The sequence below is a fragment of the Stegostoma tigrinum genome, chromosome 17 (assembly GCF_030684315.1).
Source record: "Stegostoma tigrinum isolate sSteTig4 chromosome 17, sSteTig4.hap1, whole genome shotgun sequence".
In the NCBI taxonomy this organism is placed as follows: domain Eukaryota; kingdom Metazoa; phylum Chordata; class Chondrichthyes; order Orectolobiformes; family Stegostomatidae; genus Stegostoma; species Stegostoma tigrinum.
In genome coordinates this window covers 38,049,063-38,071,313 of record NC_081370.1, presented here as the reverse complement: position 1 = coordinate 38,071,313, position 22,251 = coordinate 38,049,063, and the positions used below count along the sequence as shown (strand labels likewise).

Below are 22,251 nucleotides of genomic sequence, written 5' to 3'. Positions count from 1 at the left end.
CGTAGTGTTCAGTGACGTGTAGTGGGTGGGTTATGGTGGGGTGTGTCAGGGTGGGATGCTTTTGGAGGCTCAGTCTGGACTTGTTTCCACAAAGGGCCTGTTTCCACACTGTAGGGGTTCTACGTTTTATGTTACTTTTATTCCTGATGGAATTCTAAGTCCATATATTACAATGCCATTACAAACACAGCTATGCCCTTAAGTGTGACCTTTTAGTGAGACTAATAGCAAAACAGTAGAAAATTGTGTTAATTTGGAAGATTCCCTACTGATGAGATTCGCCCAGAAAACAAACAATGCACCCCGTAGAAGGGCACACAGTCACTGCTCAGAATACCTGGATGTCCACTTCATTCTGGGCACGTGCACACTCCAAAAGCTGTCAGTTTCAGTGGAGTAATGGCAGCTGATGCTGACAATTTCACTACCCCCACCACAAAATCAAGATGCAATAACTGCAGGTTAATAAACGTATAAAAGACTGAGAAGTGAGTATCCCTTGACAATAATGTGTCAGATAGCTCCCATTAGCTTGATATTGAGATTCTGCACAGTCGTTTTACAGGCAGTCAGCTAGATCAGTCTTGAGTATCTGAAATTAAATGGCCCATTCACTATTAACTACATCAAGCACTTCAACCACAGGGCTTGGTTGAACACACAACTACTTCACAACCCATGAATCATCCCTTGTAACTGTGAAGTCCCGCAGCATTATTGAATCAAACCATTAACGTCCCACAGTTAAAATAAGCACGTTCCTCGTGACGTTATCTGACAAGGAGGGTAAACCTATATTTAATAAGAAAAATGCAGCAAATATACAAACATATTGGACTGTACACATGAAAAAGGTAGATTAATACGCTGACCCATCACCAGAATTTGGAGGCAGAAAGCTGGTGTTGCTTCACCGGAGCAGCAATAGACCATGCACCCTCCAATTTTCACTTGTTCCTGCTCATATTACTGCCCATTTCGGTTAGCCACATCAGAGGACTCACTGGAGAGCCTTCTAATCTAGAATTCAGAACCTTCCAGGGATATTTGGCAATCTCTGTGAATGAAGTATTTATTACTGAACAACGGGCCCAAACAAACAAGATAAAACAGCTTGGAGCCGCTTAAAAAAAAAAGCTGGATTTTATTTAATCATTCAAACATTCTTGTCTATTAAAATATTTCAGTTGGTATTGGGAAAAAGAAAACGGTCTTATTTCTAAATTAGTTGTCCAATTGGCTAACAATGATTTTGATTGCCCGGAAAGGTCAAGTTTTGCAAGGATGGGCAGGGTTGTTGGTGCATATCGTGGGAGTGGGGCACTGAAGATCATAAAGGGAAAAAAAAACTTACAATTATAGGGAACCTTCCACTATCTTGGGTCTTTCCAAAGTGCTTTCCAGCCAATGAAGTACTTTTGACGGGGAGTCACAGTTTAGGAGTATAGGAAACAGGGCAGGCAATTTCCACACAACTCCGACAAAACAACCAAATAACCAAATGTGAAGCTGGATGAACACAGCAGGCCAAGCAGCGTCTCAGGAGCACAAACTGACGTTTTGGGCCTAGACCCTTCATCAGAGAGGTGTCTGATGAAGGGTCTAGGCCCGAAACGTCAGCTTTTGTGCTCCTCAGATGCTGCTTGGCCTGCTGTGTTCATCCAGCTTCACACTTTGTTATCTTGGATTCTCCAGCACCTGCAGTTCCCAATATCTCAAATAAGCAGATAATTTATTTGAGATATCAATCGAGGGATCAGTAATGACCATGAGCGAAAAACACAACGCCACTTCTCTTTAAAACAATGCAATGAAATCTTTTAAATACAGCTGAAATAGCAAACAAAAAAGTTACAGTTCAATTTTTCATCTGAAAGATAGCACATCAGACAGTGTAGCACTTCCTTAGCGCTATCCGTCCAACAGCAGAGAAACAAGAGCACTCTTCATTGCACCGCATTGGCATGGCCCATTTTATCATTTTTCTCTTGCATTTTTCCAGTTTCCTCTTAACTGTATATCTGTTACATGTTTCAATGGTATTGCAGAAGAAAGTATGTAAAAGGATCAATGGAAGAGAATAGGGATATGTCTCATAATCACAGAGACATTATGTCAAATAGCCCCAGTGGCCTCCTGTAAGTCCATGCCTCTAGTTCGCCATAGAGTAAAACTGGCAGTTTCTGACTATTCCTTCAGAATAACCCTGGAACCTTGGAATTCAACTTCCTCCAAGTGTACATCCAATTTTCTTTTGAAATTATTTATCTCTGCTTCCACCAAGGTGTTCATCACACCCTCTGCATCTCCCACCAAAATCTTAAAATCTGTGTCCTTGTACCACAACTAAATGGGAACAGCTTTCTTTTGCCTTCCTTACCAAAGCCTAATCTCGTGAACCTCTATCAGATCTTCACACAAACCCTCTTGCTCCAACAACAATGGCAGCTTCTTGAACCTAACCTTGCAGTGAAAATTGATTATTTATTCATTTTAATGAATCAAATCTGCATTGTCTCAAAGCCTTCGATATCCTTCCTGGTAAGCGATGACTTGAATGGGACACATTAGCCAAAGTGTTCAAGAAGACTGCTAGCACTAGCATAAGCAGAGTGAGTCTCCTCCTGTGCTGTCATTTCTGTGACTGAAGCGACAAAAAAAAAATAAACACCAAATGCTGGAATCCAAGGTGGATAAAGAGGAGGCTGGAAGAAGAACAGAGCAAGCCAGGCAGTATCTGGAGGAAAGGTTTTTACACTGCCATTCATCAGGTGTCCAATGCCAAAAGGTACAGTTTTTGAACTGTGTGAAACTGATGTGACTTCCCAGTGATACCAAAGAGAACAGCGCTTACCAAGTAGGGAGGTACTATCAGAGTATGGATAGCCTGTGCTGTCCGTTACATGCGTGGGCAATGCTCCTGCAGTAGTCATGTCTGAAGTGCCACCGTTCAGAATCTACAGAGAGAGAGAGAGACACACACACACAGACAGAGACAACAGCAGATTTTCACAGAATAAACTGGATTCAAATGAAGATTCAATTCAATGGCACCATCTTAGTTTAACTGTATAACATCAGCTTATACTTCCACAACAAAAGATCCTATGGCACTTCACAGGAGGATTACAAAACAAAGTGTGACTCTGAGGCATGGCAGAAGACACTTGGTCAAAGTGATAAGGTTTTAGAAGGGGTGTTAAAGGAAAAGGCAAAATAGAGAGAGAATTCCACAGTTCAGAGACGAAACAACCAAAGCTGATTTTTAAAATGTCATGGGCTCTTCTTTGACATCGAATCAAGCGGGCAGGCAGGACCTCTTATTTAACGTTGCATCTGAAAGATGACTGTGCAGCATTCCCAGTGAGGCCTCTTCTGGAATACTGCGCTCAGTTCCGGTCATCCAGTTATAGGAAGGATATCATTTAGCTACAGAGGGTTCAGCAGAGATTAACCAGGATGTTACTGGGTATGGAAGGTTTGAGTTCTAAAGGCAGGCTGGATAGGCTGGGACTTCCCTCACAGGAGCGTGGGAGGTTGAGGGGTGACTGCACAGAAGTGTATAAAATAGTGAGGGGTATAGGTAGGGTTAGTGGTAGTCATCTTTCCCCCAGGAGGGCAGATTTCAAGACTAGGGGGCATATATTTAAGGTGAGACGGAACACAGACTGTGGTTTGTGCCTGGAAAAAAACTGCCAGAGGAGGTTGCAACATTTAAAAGATATTTGGGTAAGTATGTAAATAGAATAGGTTTGGAGGGATATGGGCCAAGCACAGGTAGTTGGAACTGGTATAGTTTGGGATTGTGGTTCGCATGGACTGGTTGGACCAAAAGGGTCTGTTTCTGTTCTATGACTAAGTGCTCAACTTACAGAAGAACTCAAGATATATCAGGCAAGAGTTCTAATACTGATTTACCCCTAAAATTACTTTCTCACTGGCAGCTGGAGGTTATGGAATGTCCTTTAATTGCACGTAGTTGAATGTACTGACAGCCTGACGTCTCCAACATGCAATTCTTGCCATTGTCTTTTGAGGTAATATCGCCATCAAGTGGGGAGAGTAAAAACAGCACTGACTGCCTTGACTTCATTGACTATGAACAAAAGATGGGACAAACCCAGAAGCACATCCTACCTTCTTTCCCCCAGGAGATGATGTGTCTGGTGGTGGCGTACTGGTGATGTTAAGTGGACTGGAACTGCAGCTCGAGGGGGAGGATCCTCTAATCCTAATCAAACACAAAGTTACATCTTAATAACAGAAACATATATAGCGCCTTTAAATGTTCAGCACTTCAAAAGGAACATTATAAAGCAAAGAATGACACCGAGACACGTAAGGAGATAATATATCAGGTGACAAAAAGCCTAGTCAAAGGCTTTTCCAGCACTTTGCCCATAGCCTTGTATGCTTCGGCATTGCTCGGGTACATCTAAATACTCAGAGGAGGATGTCTGCCTCCACCAATTTAGACAGTAAACTCCAAATTCCCACCACCCTCTGGGTGAATGTTCTAAACCTTCTGCTCCTTATCTAAATCTGTGCCCCTTGGTAATTTTTCCCTTTATCAAGGGGAGAATTTATTTCTGTCTACTCTCAGCATTTTATACATCTCAACTGAATCCCCCATCATCAATCTCCAGTCTATCCAATCTCCTCTTAACTGACACTGCAACAGTCCAGGCAACATTCTGGTAAATCCATTCTACCCACTTGCCAATGCAGTCACATCCCTTCAGTTATGTGGAACATGCACACAATACTCAGGGTGTTGCCTAACCAATGTTGTGTGTTTCCAGAAAAACCTTCCAGCTCTTAAACTCTTTGCCTCAGCTGATAAAGGGAAGTATACCATAATCCGTCATAGAATGAAATCATGGAAGTATAGCTCAGTTGGCTAGATGGCTAGCCTGCAATGCAGAGCGAGTTCAATTCCTGCTCCTGCTGAGGTTACAATGAAGGACGCTCTTTCTCAACCTCTCCCCTTGCCAGAGGGATGGTAACCCTCAGGTTAAATCAACCGCCAATCATCTCCTCCTAATGAGAGAGCAGCTTTATGGTTTAGTAAGGCTATGGCAACTTTACCTTTTAAAGAACCATACAACACAAGCCAGTTGGCCCATCGAAATTAGTTATCCAATTCACCTGCTTCCTTGCACCTAGCCCACAGCCCTGTAAAATTTTCAAGTAGTTATCCAACTTCTTTTTCAAAGTTACTACCGAATCTGCCTCCCACATCCACTCAGGCAGAGTATTCCACATCACAACTTGCTACATAAATTAATTCATCCCCTCAGCTCTTTTGCCAGTTGTCTTAAAATTTGCGCCCTATGATTAACAATCCTTCTGCCCGCAGAAAGAGTTGCTCCTCCCTTACTCTATCAAGAAAAAAACTCAAAATATTAAATACTTCCTTTCAATGTTCCCTTAGCCATCCGTCGCACAAAGAAACAAAGGATGTGCATTTCTGTAGCACCTTTCACAACCTTGGAACATCCCAAAAACACTTCACAGCAATGGAGGTAGTTTTTTTTTTGTAACGCAGACATGTTGTAACCTAAGAAACACAGGAGCCAGAATGCACATAGCAAGTTCCCACAAAGAGCAAAAAGTGACAATAACCAGATTTTAATGTTTTAAACTGTTGCTCGTGGCAGGGGTCCTGACAACTGGCAGAGCTACCCACTCTTTTCTCATGTTAAAGATAGCACCAGGGGTCTTAAGACAATGCAGCACATCCTCAGCCATGCACTAAAGATCATGTGAGTGAACTGGGATTTGAAACCACAACCGGGGTGAGTTGTGTTACCCATTGAATTGTGGCTACGTTACTGTGTGAAACCAAGAACGAACAGTCAATCTGCAACAGTGCAGTTTTCTAATGAAGGATGCAACAAGCTAAATGCTTTGACAAGGCACAGAGTATTGTCTCATGCTATTCAATCCTCATTGCGGAACGTCATTTAATCGCCACAGATACAATGACGAACAAGTCACCTTTGTAGCTCCATAACTTCCTCAGCAATCATGCGGCCGATTTTCCCAGCTCCTGCACGGGTTCCCCCAGGAATGCCAGGGACAGTGGTGAGAGCACGCTTTGAACTGGCTAGACAGTGAGAGGAGGAGGACAGGAGTTTAGAAGTATTTGAGGTACAACAGTGTAATGGTTATGTTAGCAGACTCGTAATTGTGAGACCCAGCATATTACTGATTGTTCTGACTCTACATCCAATGATGTATATACTTTCAGTGCAGGTAGTACAGTGAAGACTCACTAGAGATCGATTCGGGAGAGGAGAAGCTTGTCCTATGACAACAGGCTGAGTAATCAGGTCTATACCCTCTACCCCTCATAAAAAAATTAAGTTAATCTTACTGAAACGTACAAGACTCAAAAGGGGCCTGACAGGGTTGACACAAAAGTTGTTTCTTTCACAGGAGAATCTTGAACAAAGTCTTTCTACAAGGAGCCAACCAGTTAAGACTGAGATCAGTAGAAGTTTCTTCACTCAAAGTCTTTGGAACTGCGCTTCCCAGATGGTAATGGGCCATAACCCCATCCTCCCAAATCAAACATCAGCTCCTGATGGGTTTCGTTCACCCTGGAGATGACATGGTGTGGTTGGATAAGCTTCCTTCAGAACACACATGGCAAGTAGCAACCTCGAGGGTGTTGACAGCAAGTGGTCTTCAACCAGAGGCCGCTTTCTCCTCCCCCACCCGAGATGATAATACCCCACCCTCCCCTGTCCTTCCAATCTACCCAGCGAAATCTCACACCCCACTGCTTCCCCTCCCGGAGAAGTCAAAAAATGCTTCGCCCAACATGCTGTGACTTAGGTTTTTTAAGATCCCATCAGGCCTCCTCAGTGCAGTGCCGATCAAGGAGCTCTGGCAGTACTGCTGGGACTGGAGGGCGAGATTTCCTCCATTAGGACCACTCGCGGCTATTTTCTCCCACTACAGGGTCTGCATCATCCAGGCCAGTCAGCTAGCCACAGGCAGAGGTGAGACACCTGCTCCAGCCCACTCTCCCCCCACCCCCCTCGTAAGTTTCTGCCGCGTGAGAAATGTGATGAGGTCAAGGAGCCCCCAAAACAGCTTCTTTCCCATGTCTGATTATAACCTTTATTTTTAGCCAGTCTGTTAAGTAAAAAGCAAAATAGTACTAAATGTTGGAAGCCTGAAATAAGAACAGAAAAATGTCGGACAACTCCTCTCCCCTCCAATTTCATTTTGATTTAGCTCCTCCCTCTTTTTCTACCCTTCCTTTTTGGTCATGGTTGCAACGGTGGTGTTGGGTTTGATAACCCGAAAACAGAAAATACTGGACGAATGCACAGATCTGTAGCGGCAGGGGAACAATGAACGTTTCAGCTCAGGAACCTTCCATCTGAACGGAAGGTCAACAGGTAACTTTCAGCCCGAGACCAACAGATCGCGCATTACCCGCAGGTATTCAGGGATACCAGTCCAAGGCTGATTATATCAAGATTGTGGCTGATGTGCATCCAGTCTCGCAAACTGAGTGGCCTCAGCTGGACTCACTCAGAAGGTGAGATGACATCTGTGGGGAATTAGGAGACTGCTGAAAATCCCTACTCTCAGAAAAACACAGACCAGCACAGTTTATCATTTTTATTGTTAAAAAGAATTACAACTTGCTGCGTACCTTCTCCAGTTTGTAACATGCTGTCCATGGTTGGAGGAGAACCTGAAAGAGACAGAGTGGCTGCATCCGCTCGATCCAGAGAGCTGGCACTGAAATTATAAAAGGTAGCCAATAATCAGTAGCTTTCCTTCAATGAGATGTTAGGAAAAGTGGCGCCACTGAAAAGTGACAGGACAACCTCATAAAAGATACTGGGAACTGCAGATGCTGGAGAATCAGAGATAAAGTGTGGAGCTGGATGAACACAGCAGCCCAAGCAGCATCTGAGGAGCACAAAAGCTGACGCTTCGGACCTAGACCTTTCATCAGAAAAGGGGGATGGGGAGAGTATTCTGAAATAAATAGGGAGGGGGAGGCGGATTGAGGATGGATAGAGAAGATAGGTGGAGACAGGCAAGTTAAAAGAGGCGTGTGTAGGTGGGGAGGGGATAGGTCAGTCTGGGGAGGACAGACTGGTCAAGGGGGCGGGATGAGGTTGGTAGGTAGAAAAATGGAGGTGTGGCTTGAGGTGGGAGGAGGGAATAGGGGAGAGGAAGAACATGTTAGGGAGGCGGGGGCGAGCTGGGCTGGTTTTGGGATGCAGTGGGGGTAGGGGAGAATTTGAAGCTTGTGAAATCCACATTGATACCATTGGGCTGCAGGGTTCCCAAGCGGAATATGAGTTGCTGTTCCTGCAACCTTCGGGTGGCATCATTGTGGCACTGCAGGAGGCCCAGGCTGGACATGTCATCTAAGGAATAGGAGGGGGAGTTGAAATGGTTCACGACTGGGAGGTGCAGTTGTTTATTGCGAACTGAGCGGAGGTGTTCTGCAAAGCGGTCCCCAAGCCTCTGCTTGGTTTCCCCAATATAGAGAAAGCCACACCGGGTGCAGTGGATGCAGTATACCACATCGGCGGATGTGCAGGTGAACCTCTGCTTAATGTGGAAAGTCTTCTTGACGCCTGGGATGGGGGTGAGGGAGGAGGTGTGGAGGCAAGTGTAGCACTTCTTGTGGTTGCAGAGGAAGTGCCGAGTGTGGTGGGGTTGGAGGGGAGTGTGGAGCAGACAAGGGAGTCATGGAGAGAGTGGTCCCTCCAGAAAGCAGATATCGGATATCCATTTCAAGTCCATCAACTCCCACAGCTACCTAGAATATACCTCCTCCCAACCACCCTCCTGCAAAAATTCCATCCCCTATTCTCAATTTCATCGCCTCCACTGCATCTGCTCCCAGGATAAGGCATGCCACTCCCATACATCCCGGATGTCCTCGTTTTTCAAGGACCGCAACCTCCCCCCCGCAGTGGTCGAGAACCCCTTCGAACATGTCTCCCGCATTTCCGGCAACTCATCCCTCTCACACCGTCCCCACAATAACAGCCAAAACAGAATCCCCCTAGTCCTCACATACCACCCCACCAAGCTCTGGATACAACGCATCATCCTCCGGCACCTCCGCCAAATGACGATCTAGTGGCAGATGAGGAGAATTATTCTTCTCTCCCCTGCAAAACGCTGCCTGGATCTGTACTACTCTGCCTGAAAAGAGGGTGGTGGAAACTAATTCCGTAAATAGTTTTTAAAAGGGATCTGGACAGGAGCTTGAGGAAGAGGAAACTATAGGTCAAGTGGAAAGGTGGGACTAAACAAGGATCCATCACAGGCGGAACATAATGAATGGCCTGTTTCTGTCGTGTAAAATGCTCCAGCTCTGGAACACATTCTTGTGTCAGTCAGCAGGACGGACCCCATCGGTCTTATCCCGTCTGACACTGCTTGCACATTACAGCTTATGGTTACATCTTACAACAATACCGATTTATCTAGCACCGTTAATGCAGAGGTCGATGCCAGACAGAATTTTACACATAAGCAGATACTAAGGCAGTGACAAAATGTCTGGTCAGAGAGGTAGATTGTCGTGGAGTTTCTTAGAGATGAAACGTAAGTTAGAGAGAGAAGGAGGGAGAGGTTTTGGAAAGGCAAGTCAGACCTTAAGGCAAAGACGGGACTGTTAATGGTGGGAACAATTAAAGTTGTGGATTTGCAAGCGATTAGAATTAGAATGCAGAGCTCTTGAAAACTCGCTGGTTTGCAGGTTACATGGGCAGTGTAGGGCAGAGTGAAACAAGGTTGAGAATTATAAACAGAAGGCAGGCAGGTCATGTGGGACAGGGAGGGGCAGTGTAGATCAGCAAGGATGGGGCGAGAGGTGAAAGAAAGCAAAAGTGCTGAGGAGTAATAGGTGAATCTTAGGATATTGGAAACTGTATGAATTGGAAGTTTACAGAAAGTGGATGATTGGCAAGAAGAAAGTTGGAACAGCACTGTTCAAAGGGGGAGGCACGGTCTGCTTTTCCTACTGTTTGTTTACTTGCTCGTCTGTAAAACACCAAGAGATATTGTTCTAGCCTCCCAAGCCCAAGCTCCCTCAATCCATCCTTTTGCCAATCTAAGCAGTCAGAAAAAGAACTCACAAAACAACTGTGTTGGTGGAAACAAGATATTCAACTTCCTTGGTCCATGGGTTGAGGAAACTGAACCAGTAACTGCGCAGCGTGATGAAGGAACCATCCTTTATTCGGAACTTGTAGCAGCTCGTGGTGACCTTATCTCTACTCTGTAATACTGCAAACAAATATGGCACAAACAGATCGATGGGGTGAAGGTTAAAATGTTTTCTCCAATTTATTACACACTCAGTCTGAAAATTAGACTCCTCTGGCTACTAATTAACCCCATTCCTCACCGAACACGTTTTTAACATATCTGTACTATTCCACTCACATCCCAGTACCCACTCACTCAGCAGAGGAGTTCCCCCATTCATTTCCAATATAGTGATTTTCTGCCATAATCAACAGAATCTGCTAAAAAGGCTAAATGATTAAGGGCAGCTGTACTGCCGCTGTGGCTCTGTTGATAGTGCTCTTGCCTCTGAGTTAGGAGGCGTTGAAGCCCCATTTCAGGGTTCTGAGCAAACAGACTTTGACCTGTGCTCCCATTGCTGGATTAGAGGACTGCTACACAGTCAGCGGTGCCATTGTGAGAACGAAATATTATTCCGAGACCCACACCCCCTGGCCTTCTTCTGTCCCATCAATTAGTGTGCCACATCCACGAGGTGGTGAGAGACAGGCTATGGTCTGTCCTTGGTTCCAGCATACTGATTTCTGCTGGAATTGCAAAAACAGAAGTAGGCTTACCTTGTCGGTGGCATTCTGCAAGATGCACTATATCATCTTGGTGGAAATATTCGTAACATGAGGTCCCAAGGAGCTCCTGTGGCAAATATCCCAGAATCACCGTTGCCCTGGAAACAGAAAATTGGTGCATGTTCAGTCATTCGGAAGGAATACATCCCTGTCAACAGAACAAACATAAAACACTTCTAGAACCTACAGCACAGGAGAAGCTGGTTTGACCCGGTACATTCTTGCTGCCTCATTGAAACAGTTGACCTGTCGCCCCATGACCCCTGCAAATTTCTCCTCTTCAAATGTTTTTTCAATTGCCATTTGGAAGTTACTATTGAATCTGCTTCTAACGCCCCCTTCAGGCAACATATTCCAAATGAAAACAATACATGTAAAAATAAAATTCTCTCCCTCCTCTCAGTCCTTTGGTAATGGCCTTATTTCTGTTTCATCTGCTTACAGAGGCCCTTGCTAGTGCAGGCACGTTCGTTGAAGATTTAATCACAGGATATGCAATCAATTGGTTTGTTAGATCGTATCAGAGGGCAGTTAAGAGTTAACCATACAGCTGTAGATCTGGAGTTGAAGATTTGGACTAGATTCTCTAAAAGACAATTTGCAAACACTGGGGTTGGAGGGTGGTGCAACAGGATTAATCATGATACAAAAGGTTTTATCACCGTTATGGAGACTAGTCTTTTATTTCAATTCTTTAATAATATTTCTAAACAACATGTTCAGACATATTATGACGCATCTTCATGGCAGGTGGGTCTTGTACCCAGGGCTTCTGGATCACTACCACAGCACCACACGACCTTAACATAGAACACTACCGAAGTTTGCATATCACCCTTCCACGGCAGCCTTGCCATCTGCCTACTATTGCTCCAATTTTCATAGAAGTGCTCACTTTGGCAGAAAGAACAATTATCTAATTAATTCCCCTGTACAGTTTAACAAATCTTCCTCATCAAAAACCGTCAGTAACTGTCAATGTTGGATTTTATTACAGGTCTCACCTTTGGTCCACAAATACAAACTTCCCATCTATTGCATGTCGGGACACATACTCAGTTGATTTCACTCTGATTTCGCCACTGATTGGCTGTGGGACAATGTGAGGATGCAACCGCCCAATGGCGACAAGGCAGCTCAAGTTGCAGCCTTCATTGTCAGGCTCATTGTCTTCGTCTAATCCCATCTTGGTGGGTGGCCAGCTCTTCAGGTAGCCACTGCTGTGAATGGTGCAGAAACTCTTGCGGTCAACTGCAAGACAGAAAGATCCAGCATCAGCGGGTGCAAGGATAGTGTGCGAGCATTCAACAATATCTTCAATTCATATAGCACCTTTAGACAGCGCTTAAGAAGTCCAACGCCCTTTGCAGTCAATATGTGATCCTGATCCATGAAATGCAATATTAGCACAGGTGAAGGAATGTTTTGAAAAAGGTCTGAAAGGAAAAAAACACAGACGTGGAGAGGTTTAGCGGAATGAATTCTAGAGCTAAAGGGCCAGGTCGCCAAAGTCCTGGCCAGCAACAGTGAAACAATGAAATTCAGGATGGTCAGAACAAGCAGCAACACAGAAAGCTGTGCAACTAGAGGAGGTTACAGAGAGAGGGAAGGATGAAATAGAGGCATCTGAATGGAACAACATTGTGTTCCACACCCTTAACAACAAAGCCCATGGCAAAAATCATTCCATAACGGACACAGGACTTTTGTGATTATGCCGTTCGATATGTAACCCAGGGTTTTGGATTAATGTGCTTTTTGAACCACTTGTGGCAATTTTAGATTGCCCCAGCTGAGTCAGCAATGAGACAGTGCAACAAGTCCCCATCTGTTGACAGATACTGGATCAGGGACAGGACAAGCTATGACATTGTTTTAATGTTGTAACAACCTCTCAATCCTCCAGGAGCATTTCAGTGAGGTACCACCAAGTCATTCCCCAGGCAATCAACCTTAGATAAAATTCCCCAGACTCAACCTATCACCAAGGCAGCCTACTTCTGTAACATTGCTGAGTCAGGGCTGAAGTTAAGCCCAGTCCATGTCTTTGTTCCTGATAGAATTTATTCCAACAATATCTGGTGTTTGTCCTCACAGTTGTTAAATTTACTCATGAAAACCTCTGCTGCATGTATTCCAGCCTTCTTTCAAACCTCTGTAGAACCTTATCGCTCCCTAACTATGTAATCTCTGCTGGCCCTACAACTGTCAGTTTGATCTGAACTCCTCCAATTCTGGTTTCTGGCATATCCTTGATTTTAATTCAGCCGTTGGTGGGAGTCAGGGCCCATAGATCTGAAATTTCTTTCCATCAAGCTTTCGGTTATCTGCTCTGACATCTCTACCCAATCCAGCATCGAAATGTTTGGTTAATAGCTGTCCCTGAGGAGTGTCTCGGGATGCTATATCACATTAAAACGGCACTACATAAATGCAAGTAGTTCAGTAGGTGTTTTCAGGAGAAGCTCATGATAAATAAGAACTAGAGCAGGCCATTCGGCCTCTCAAACATGTTTCACCATTAAACAACATTGCTAATCACTGCCAACTCAACTTCCAAACCTCTTGATATCCTGATTCCTCGATCCATAAGTCTGTTTACTTCAATCTCAAATGAAGCATCCCAAGCCCAATGACGATTGACAATTCCAAAGATTCACTGCACTCTGAATGAACCAATGCCACCTCATCTTACTCTTAAATACCTGCCTCTTCACCCTGAGTCAATGCCCCTTGTTCTAGACTCTACAATCAGATGAAAATAAAACTCACTTCAATACCTACCTTGTCAAACAGTGTTGGAAATATAGGATTAAAAGAGGTCATCGCTCATTTTTCTATTGAATTACTCCTCATTGGAAAACACTCCCATCCTAGCAATCAATTTAGTGAAAGCAAAATACTGCAGATGCTAGAAATCTGAAACAAAGACAGAAAATGCTGGAGAAACTCAGGTCTGGCAGCATTTGTGGACAGAAATAGAGCTAACATTTCAAGTCCAATACGTCTCTTCTTCAGGCCAAAGTAGTAACATCAGACTCAAAACATGAACTGTTGTTTCTTTCTCAACAGATACACCCAGACGTGAGTTTCTCCAGCACTTGGTGTTTTTAAAGTCAGCCTAATGGACTTTTGCTGCACCGCTACTAAGGCAAGTGGATCCATTTGTAGGTAAAAGAAGCCAAAACTATACACAGTATTCAACACATGGTCTCCCAATTGATGGATACGTAATTACAGCAAGTCTTTACCACTCTTCTATTCTTGCAATATTCACCACTCTGCTCTTGCAATGAAGGCAAATATACCCTCTACCCTCCAGTTCTTTGCTGTAATCACATGTTGACTTCCTGACAGAAAAGAGAAGCTGCATCAAAATGTGAGACATCACCTTTCTTCTTAGAGCAGTTTGATGCAAAGTCTTTTTCCTCCAATTTGACAGAAGGTCTGTTGCATTTCATCCGGCAAAAAAATGAGCGTCTTGCTCCGGAACACAATCTGGACGGTCCTGGAGTTATGTCTGTCTTAACTGGCAAGCCAGCTAATCGCGAAAAAAAAAAGCATTGAATGAGTGTAACATCAACCACTTGGGTGAAAGGCAAGATATCCAGCTCATTATAACCCATGACTGTCTGGAAAATTCTTAATACCAGTTTGCACATTAATGAAACTGAGGGAATACAGGAATTGACAGTCACATGAAAGAACTATTCATTTCACTTTCAGTCTAAGAAAAGTAAGATAACCTAGATGCAGGCAATCAGAAGTAGCGAGAGCGCTGTAAAATATTTATATGCCTCAGTTTGCTGGGGTGGTTGGCATTATTTCTGGTTCTGCCTTTCAGTGATTTGTATATTAGGTCCAGTTCAATGCATTTGTTGATGGAGTTACTGGACTCGATGCCAACAATCCCAGCAAACTAAGGCATATAAATTACAAGCAGGACAGAACACCAATGCTTCACCAGGGGCACACTGATGATACCAAGCAGGGTGACGAACCTTTGCAACCAAACCCCCCCAGCTCGGCTAGCAAGTCTACAACTTCGTCCACAACCCGAGCTACAAATCTTCTCAAAAGCTTTAAGTTTAGTTTATATTTACTTTCTTCAACGAGAGGGTGGAAATGGTTAATCTTGTTGGCGTTGATGATTTGACACATTACTCCACAATAACATATTAGGAAAATGTGGAAGTTCTCATTCCATCAACTTTCCTCATTTTGTTTCTTTATATCCTGCCCTTAATGTTGCTCTTACTACGGAAGCAATAGGTCTTACTTTTGGCATCTATTAGCCTCTCCCTCGGGGCCACATCAAATGAAGAGAGTTGCTCTTTGACTTTGGCAATGTCCTTTGGGTGCAGGTAGTCAAACAAACTCTGACCAATCAAATCCGTCTGCAAACCAAGAACAGGAAAATGTCATTTAAAAAGAGACTCAGTCCCAAATTTATACATCTCCTGGCATTTGCAAAAGTGTTTCACAATCAACTGATCACCTCTGAGTTCAACACTAAATAAGAACCAAAAGAACTGCGGATGCTGTAAACCAGGAACAAAAACAAAGTTGCTGGAAAAGCTCAGCAGGCCTGGCAGCATCTGAGGAGAAAAAAGAAAAGAGTGTTAGCGTTTCAGGTCCGGTGAGCCTTCTTCAAAACAGGTTGAGGAAGGGTCACCAGACCCGAAACATTAACTTTTTTTTTCCCCTCCTCCACAGATGCTGCCAGACCTGCTGAGCTTTTCCAGCAACTTTGCTTTTGTTTTTAAGTTCAACAAGTCTGGCTGCATTGGTTAACACCTCACAACATCTCATGAAGGGCCATGAGATTTGCAGTTTCTGGCAGTGGAATTTGCCTCAGGAGAGGAGGAAATTTCTGTAATCTTTCATTGAATAGTGCCAAAGGATTTTCAACTCCTACCACAACAGGCAGACAGCAGTGAGACCTGATCATCCGCTTGCCTCAGCTTGGTCCTGCAGCAGAGTTTCCAGGTAAGACGTAGACAAGACTCAAGATCACAAGCTTCCCACTGAGGTCAGGGTCCATCAGCTGAGTCAGCCATTGCTCAGTCAGTAGAACATGCATCTGAGTAACAAGATTCCAGGTTCAAGTTCGACTCAGGGTTGGAGCATAAAAACCCAAGGCAGCCACTTCAGTGAAATAATGCGGGAGCGTGCACTGTCAGGAGATACCCTCTTCTGGATGAGATGTTCAGATAAGGCTCCATCTGCTTTTTGGATGATGAGAAAGATCCCATGACATGTTTCGTAGAAGGACCAGGTAATTCTCCTGGAAAACCCCTCTCTCAATTCAACATCACTAAAGCAAATCATCTGGTGACTATTTCATCACTGTTTCTGAGAGCTTACAGTCTGCACCTTACTTTTGAAATGTAGTCTTTGTTGTGTGTCATCAGTTGTTGAGGCAGGCGGTGATCCTTAAAAGCGCGAAATAATTGCAAGTCTATCTTTTCTTTAATTTGACCAAGTTCCTCCCTTCAGGTCGCCCAATAAATGATTCGTTTAAAGTTGAAGCTACCCCATGTGGGACATGAAGTTCTTCTAACATGATCCTGAGTTGAAGCAGGAAACTGCCTAGGTCATTCCCAGTCAGACCCCCAAGATAGTACTTGATTAGCAAGGCATAAATCAATCAGAATGCCTCAATTTCTGTTAACTATTCAGCACTATATCTGAACTAGTGATGTCTGTCAGAGGATAAATAATCGGTCACGATATTGGGTAGAACACCCCCAATTTGTTTTCAGGCAGTGTAGCACCACCTGAGTCCTGTCCCAAAGGCACTGCAGTGCTCCATCATCTGATTTGATTTATTATTGCCACACGCACTGAGATACAGTGAAAAGTGGTGTTTGGTGTGCCATCCAGACAAATCATACCTGACCTAAAGTACATCAGAGTAATGGAACAAAATGCAGAATACAGTATGACAGCTTCAGGGAAGGTGCAGAGCAAGATCAAGTTGAATACATTAGAGCTCCGTTCACAAGTCTGATAACAGCAGGGAAGCAGATGTCCTCGAATCCATTGGTAAGTGATTTCCAACTTTTGTATCTTCTGCCCGATGGCAGAGGTTGGAAGAGAGTATAACGGGGGTAGGAGGGCTTTTTGATTATGTAAGCTACTTTCCGGAGGCAGCTGATTTTCCTGAGGAAGGTTGGTTTTCATGATAGACTGAGCTGTGGTCGTAACTCTAACCTCTTGCCGTCTCGGGCAGAGAGGTTGCCACACCATACTGAGATTCATCCAGATAGGATATGTTCTATTGTACATCCATTAAAATTGCTAAGAGTTATTTTTGACATTCCAAATTTCCTTCACCTCCTGTGGAAGTAGAAGCGTTGTTGTGCTTGTCTGTAGTGATGACGTGGACCCTCGGACTGTGCCGTGCTCCCTCGGCACCAGCCTCAAATTAGACTCAAACTCTGAACCACGATTTGAACCTAAAGCCTTCAAACTCACAGGTGAGTGGTATTAACAAAACCAAGTTTCAAATATTACATTATAACTCCCCAAAGACAGTTTTAAGATTTTTTTTCCCCCCAAACACCTAACCCAAATTTTCTTTTGAAATCATGCAAACGTTCAAAACAATTTACCCACATCGACCCACAATGCTGGTGCCAAATCTTCAAAACAGTTATCCCATTATTCACACTCCCTGCTAGTGTTTCCATAACTCCGAAATATTCTTTTCTTTACGAGTATTTATCCAATTTCCTTTTGAACAGTGCTATTGAATTTGCTTCTCGCTCATTTTCTGGTCATGAATTCCAAAGCACAACACTACATATTAAAAACAATTTCCACATTACATCTCGTAATTTTGTCAGTGGCTTGAATTGTATCCCAAAGTGTGAACTGTGTGTTCACAGTTCAAATCTCAACAGCCTCTAATCTGAATCTGAGATAACAAGGTGCAGAGCTGAATGAATGCAACAGGCCAAGCAGCATCAGAGTAGCAGGAAAGCTGATGTTTTGGGCTGAGACCCTTCTTCAGAAATTAAGGAGGGTCTAGGCCTGAAACGTCAGCTTTCCTGCTCCACTGATGCTGCTTGGCCTGCTGCGTTCATCCAGCTCTACACCTTGTTATCTCAGCATCTAAACTGAGCCTTGTACAAAGGGATTTTTATTGCATCAAATATAGAGTACACATTTAATTACTAAGAATATTGAATCAATAGAATCAGAAAGCAGAATAAGGCCATTGTGCCTATGTTGGAACTAATTCTTCAAATGAGCTGATACAATCCAGTTTCCCAGCTCCACCCTCACATCCTGCAACATTTTTTCTTCAGTGATCGTAAAACTGAAGTTAAACTTCAAGCTGAAAACCATTTCAAAATGCTGAAGGCCATGTCAATACAGCTACAACTCTGGAGACTTTCAGGTCCATTATAAACACTCAAATCACACTCTGGCTGTGCAAATTTACCTGGCTGTAGTTGAGGATTTTGAAAACTGATTCAGACACAAAGAGTATCTTCCCTCTGTCGCAGCCCACAACAAAAAGAAATCCATCAGCTGCCTAGAGGATCAGCAAATATTTGATGAGTAAACAAACATCTTCCAAACAAAAGACAATACCTGTCCCCCTTTCCCCCTTTCCCGCCATCATAATAAGTGAACACCCACTCCAACATATAAACAGATCAGCAACAGTGGTCAAACATTTATCACAACTGGGCAATGAGAATGGAGTCCTTTAGGAACAGGTTTAGAATGCAATTGACAGGAAAATGAAGAAGTTATAGGAGGAGATTCATAACAGGACTTGACCAAACATACTGAATGATTTGAGGTAACAATGGTAATACAGTAGATGCAACTCAACTAGATTTTGAACAGGTCTTTATTCACTTGTCAAACGTAGAGCACCTTTTAATGTAAGAGAATGTGGCTCCAACTCAAAGGAAAGAGCAGGAAAAGTACAGGTTTTTCAGTGGCACAAGGTGGCAAATAGTGTTGGGATTACTATTGATAACATGTTGCCTTTTCAATTCCCACATCCAAGCTGTAAAGCAATTTTTAATTTTTCACACTGCAAGATAGAGGATTGTGGACAGTTGAAAAAAGGAGGAATGCAACAAGTTACAGGAGGACATTCATAGGAACAATCAATTACCAAATGAAATTCAACACAAAACCAGAGATTTTGGTGGGAGCTAACATTCCTTGGAGTGTGCACATCTAGCTGGGGCGGAAGAAAGGGATCTTGAAGTACAGACGTACCAGTCACAAGGCTGTGCCAAGTTAGCTGGATCAAAAAGTAAATCAATTACTCGGTTTTATTTCTTGAGGCATAAATTGAAAAGTAGGGAAGTCATATTATGCAGGTTTTGAATCTTGGTTAGACCACAGAGAACTGTGTGAGATTCTCTTCACCCCATCATGAAAAGGGGACAGAGAGGATGGATAGGATGTTGGGAATCTTTACAAAGGATGATATCAAAAACACACATGCAACTGTATTGGGGGGGGGGGGCAGAAAACTGAATGACTGTTTCTCTCGTCTAATAAGTTGCCTTAAAAAATATGAAGCATTTCGATTCATGAGATATAGAGGGGGTTTTCACCAGTCAGTCGTTATTCCAGGGCAGATCAGAGCTGCACACAAGGTCCTGCAGGATCCCCACTGTAGCAGGAGATTCCAGTAGGCAACTCCTCTGCATCTGGGATGCTCTGAAAGCATTCACTTAAATCGAAGAATTCAAAGGATTCAGGTGAAACTGAGTAAATAGTTACTCAGAAGTTAGATTTTTAAATAAACAATCTAACCCCGAATAACTATTCGGCCAACCGCACACTTGACTCATAAACCCAGCTTCAGCTCCCCCGACCATTTACACTTTCCAGTCCATGACCTGACATTTCCCATTTCCCTTGCTGCTGCAGAATCTGTCCTCCCCATTTCCAACCCTTTAGCCAACTCTTCCTTCCCTCGCTCCCAACACAACTTACCTCCACTCAGTCTCTTCCCTCCCTATCCCCCTCAATCACCACCCTCCCCTTCTCCACCTCCAGACATGACTTCTACCCTTCACTGCCCCACACAAGACCCTGCTTCCTCCACAAATCCCTATCTACTGTTAAACACTATCACTTACCTGGCCCCTTGTGCTATGGTGCACACTGTGCTCCATGCACCTAACTTAACACTTATTTTATGTAGTTACCATTCGATAGCAGCTGTCAAACTGGCAGTCCATGGTTCTGGACCTTTGAATTACAGAATTATCTTAATTCTATTATTCTGTCCCCTTGATATCAGTACTCAATCGATCAAATTCCATCTCGAAATTTCAAGAGAATGCTACCACTGAATCAGCTATGGCTGCAAAACATGAACTATACTCAACTTCAATTAAGTTAATGGGTTTCCTCCGGGTGCTCTAGTTTCCTCCCACAGTCCAAAGATGTGCAGGCTAGGTGGATCGGCCATGCTAAATTGCCCACAGTGTTCAGGGGTGTGTGGGTTATAGGGGGATGGGTCTGAGTGGGACGCTTCAAGGGGCAGTGTGGACTTGTTGGGCCGAAGGGCCTGTTCCCACACTGTAGGGAATCTAATCTAAAACGCAAAGTCTCCAAGGGTTAGATTATGAAGAGATTAATCTTGCATTTTCTACAACATAGAGGGCCAAGGGGTAATTTTTAGCTTTGAGACACTTAGAATTTGTAAAGAACTCATGGAGGAGGTAGAAACTTCTCTTTGCTGATGGAGAGTCTAAGGCAGCAGGACATGACTCTAAGCAGGGCCAGGCCATTTAGAATAAGAGTTAGGAAATACTTCATTATGTAAAGAATGGTAAAGTTGCGTAAGTGTCTGCCACATAAAGCAGTAGATGTTGGTTCAGTTAAGCATTTTCTGAATTGGAAATCAATAGATCATTGTATGACAAGGGTGTAAATAAATATGCAAGCAAGGTGGGTGGAGAAAGTTGAAATATGCTGAATGTTGGAAAAGGCCTGAGGAACAAATTGCCTTTCCTGGACGTGTTCCTGAAATGCAGCAAGACAACCATAGATTGTATCCATTTCTTGCAAATCTGTTTTGCTTCTCTGTCACAGAGGGAATGGTGATTCTCTTTTACCAATTTTCCAGAAACAAAAAAAAATTTGGAGACGGCAATGTCACTTTCACTGCTTATGGGCCCAAAAAAATTCTACCTAATCATAGTCAAGTTGAATTCAACATGCTCAGCTTGGCACTGATGACACTGTTTCAGCTCCAACATGAAAGTCAGATTTTTGAGAGACTCAGCCTTCACTTTGCAGTGTGAAGTTAATCCTTGCTGACTATTTAGGAACCTAAAGGCTTTTTTAGATTTTGCTTTCTGTCATTAACAACAAGCATTTTGTTTTTAAAATAGATGGGTAGTTATTTCACACATAATGTGATGACCACTATCCATTTGCATTAATATCAATTTCAAAGATGCTGACATTTTAGCATCTGCTTATTAATTGACAAATGCCCATGTTTACTCATAGGTTTATACCCTGTTAATGTGTGCTGAATGTAAGAACTAATGTAGGTAAATAATATTGGGTTAATATTTAATATCTTCTTTTTACTAAACTCTTCACATCCCCTGTAGGTATGTCACTGCAGTTGCACATACTTTGAAAGTACTTCAAAGAAAGATAGTTGCAAATAAAAGAGAATACACGCTGCTTTATATCAGCCATCACACAGCAGGCCAATCTCAGTCATATATCACTGTCTCTGAGGTTTTGAAGTAGATTTGTAGCTCGGGTTGTGGTTGGTTGGCTTGCCAAGCTGGTTCGATGTACTACAGGCATTTTATTACCTTGCTGGGTAACATCCAATGAAGCGCTGTTGTATTTTCCCACCTTGTTTTTAAAACTCTGGAGTCCGTTCAGCTGGACTGCCTCACTTCCAGTTTCCTTTTGTAGTTGAGTGTATATGGGGTCAAGTTCTAGGTGTTTGTTAATGGCTCTCTTCGTGGAATACCAAGCTTCTAGGAGTTCCCATGCCTGTCTCTGCTTTGCTTGTCCCAGTCTAACTGGTGGTTGTCCTTGTCCATGTGGATAGAGATGAGAGAGCATTGGTTGTGTCTTTTTGTAGCCGGTTGGTGTTCATGTATCCTTGTTGTTAATTTCCTTCCTGTTTGTCCGATTGTAGTGTGTGTCACAGTCTCTGCGTGGAATCTTAGAGATGACATTGGTCCTGTCCAGAGTGGGAAGTGGGTCTCACATGGACATGGAGAACCACCAATTTGACTGGGAAAACACAACAGCGCTTCATCGGAGGCTGCACTTATGATGTTACCCAGCAAGGTAGTGAAACGCCTGTAGAACAGTGAACCAGCTCAGTGAGCCAACCAACCACAAAATATAT

The 22,251-nt window shown here is 43.4% G+C and overlaps 1 protein-coding gene across 4 annotated transcripts in view; it reads right to left on the bottom strand.

Annotated features, from left to right (window-relative positions):
- Positions 1-22,251, bottom strand: part of LOC125459198 (basic helix-loop-helix ARNT-like protein 1) — a 48,664-nt gene that overhangs the window by 2,165 nt on the left and 24,248 nt on the right. For all 4 annotated transcript variants that reach the window (XM_059652091.1, XM_048545269.2, XM_048545270.2 and 1 more), the window contains 10 exons: positions 18,325-18,417; positions 15,151-15,268; positions 14,263-14,412; positions 11,876-12,122; positions 10,863-10,969; positions 10,134-10,284; positions 7,676-7,764; positions 6,001-6,109; positions 4,138-4,231; positions 2,855-2,957 (listed from right to left, as the gene is read on the bottom strand). In XM_059652091.1, the coding sequence (XP_059508074.1) occupies positions 2,855-2,957; positions 4,138-4,231; positions 6,001-6,109; positions 7,676-7,764; positions 10,134-10,284; positions 10,863-10,969; positions 11,876-12,122; positions 14,263-14,412; positions 15,151-15,268; positions 18,325-18,417 (1,261 nt within the window). The remainder of the gene's footprint in view (positions 1-2,854; positions 2,958-4,137; positions 4,232-6,000; positions 6,110-7,675; positions 7,765-10,133; positions 10,285-10,862; positions 10,970-11,875; positions 12,123-14,262; positions 14,413-15,150; positions 15,269-18,324; positions 18,418-22,251) is intronic.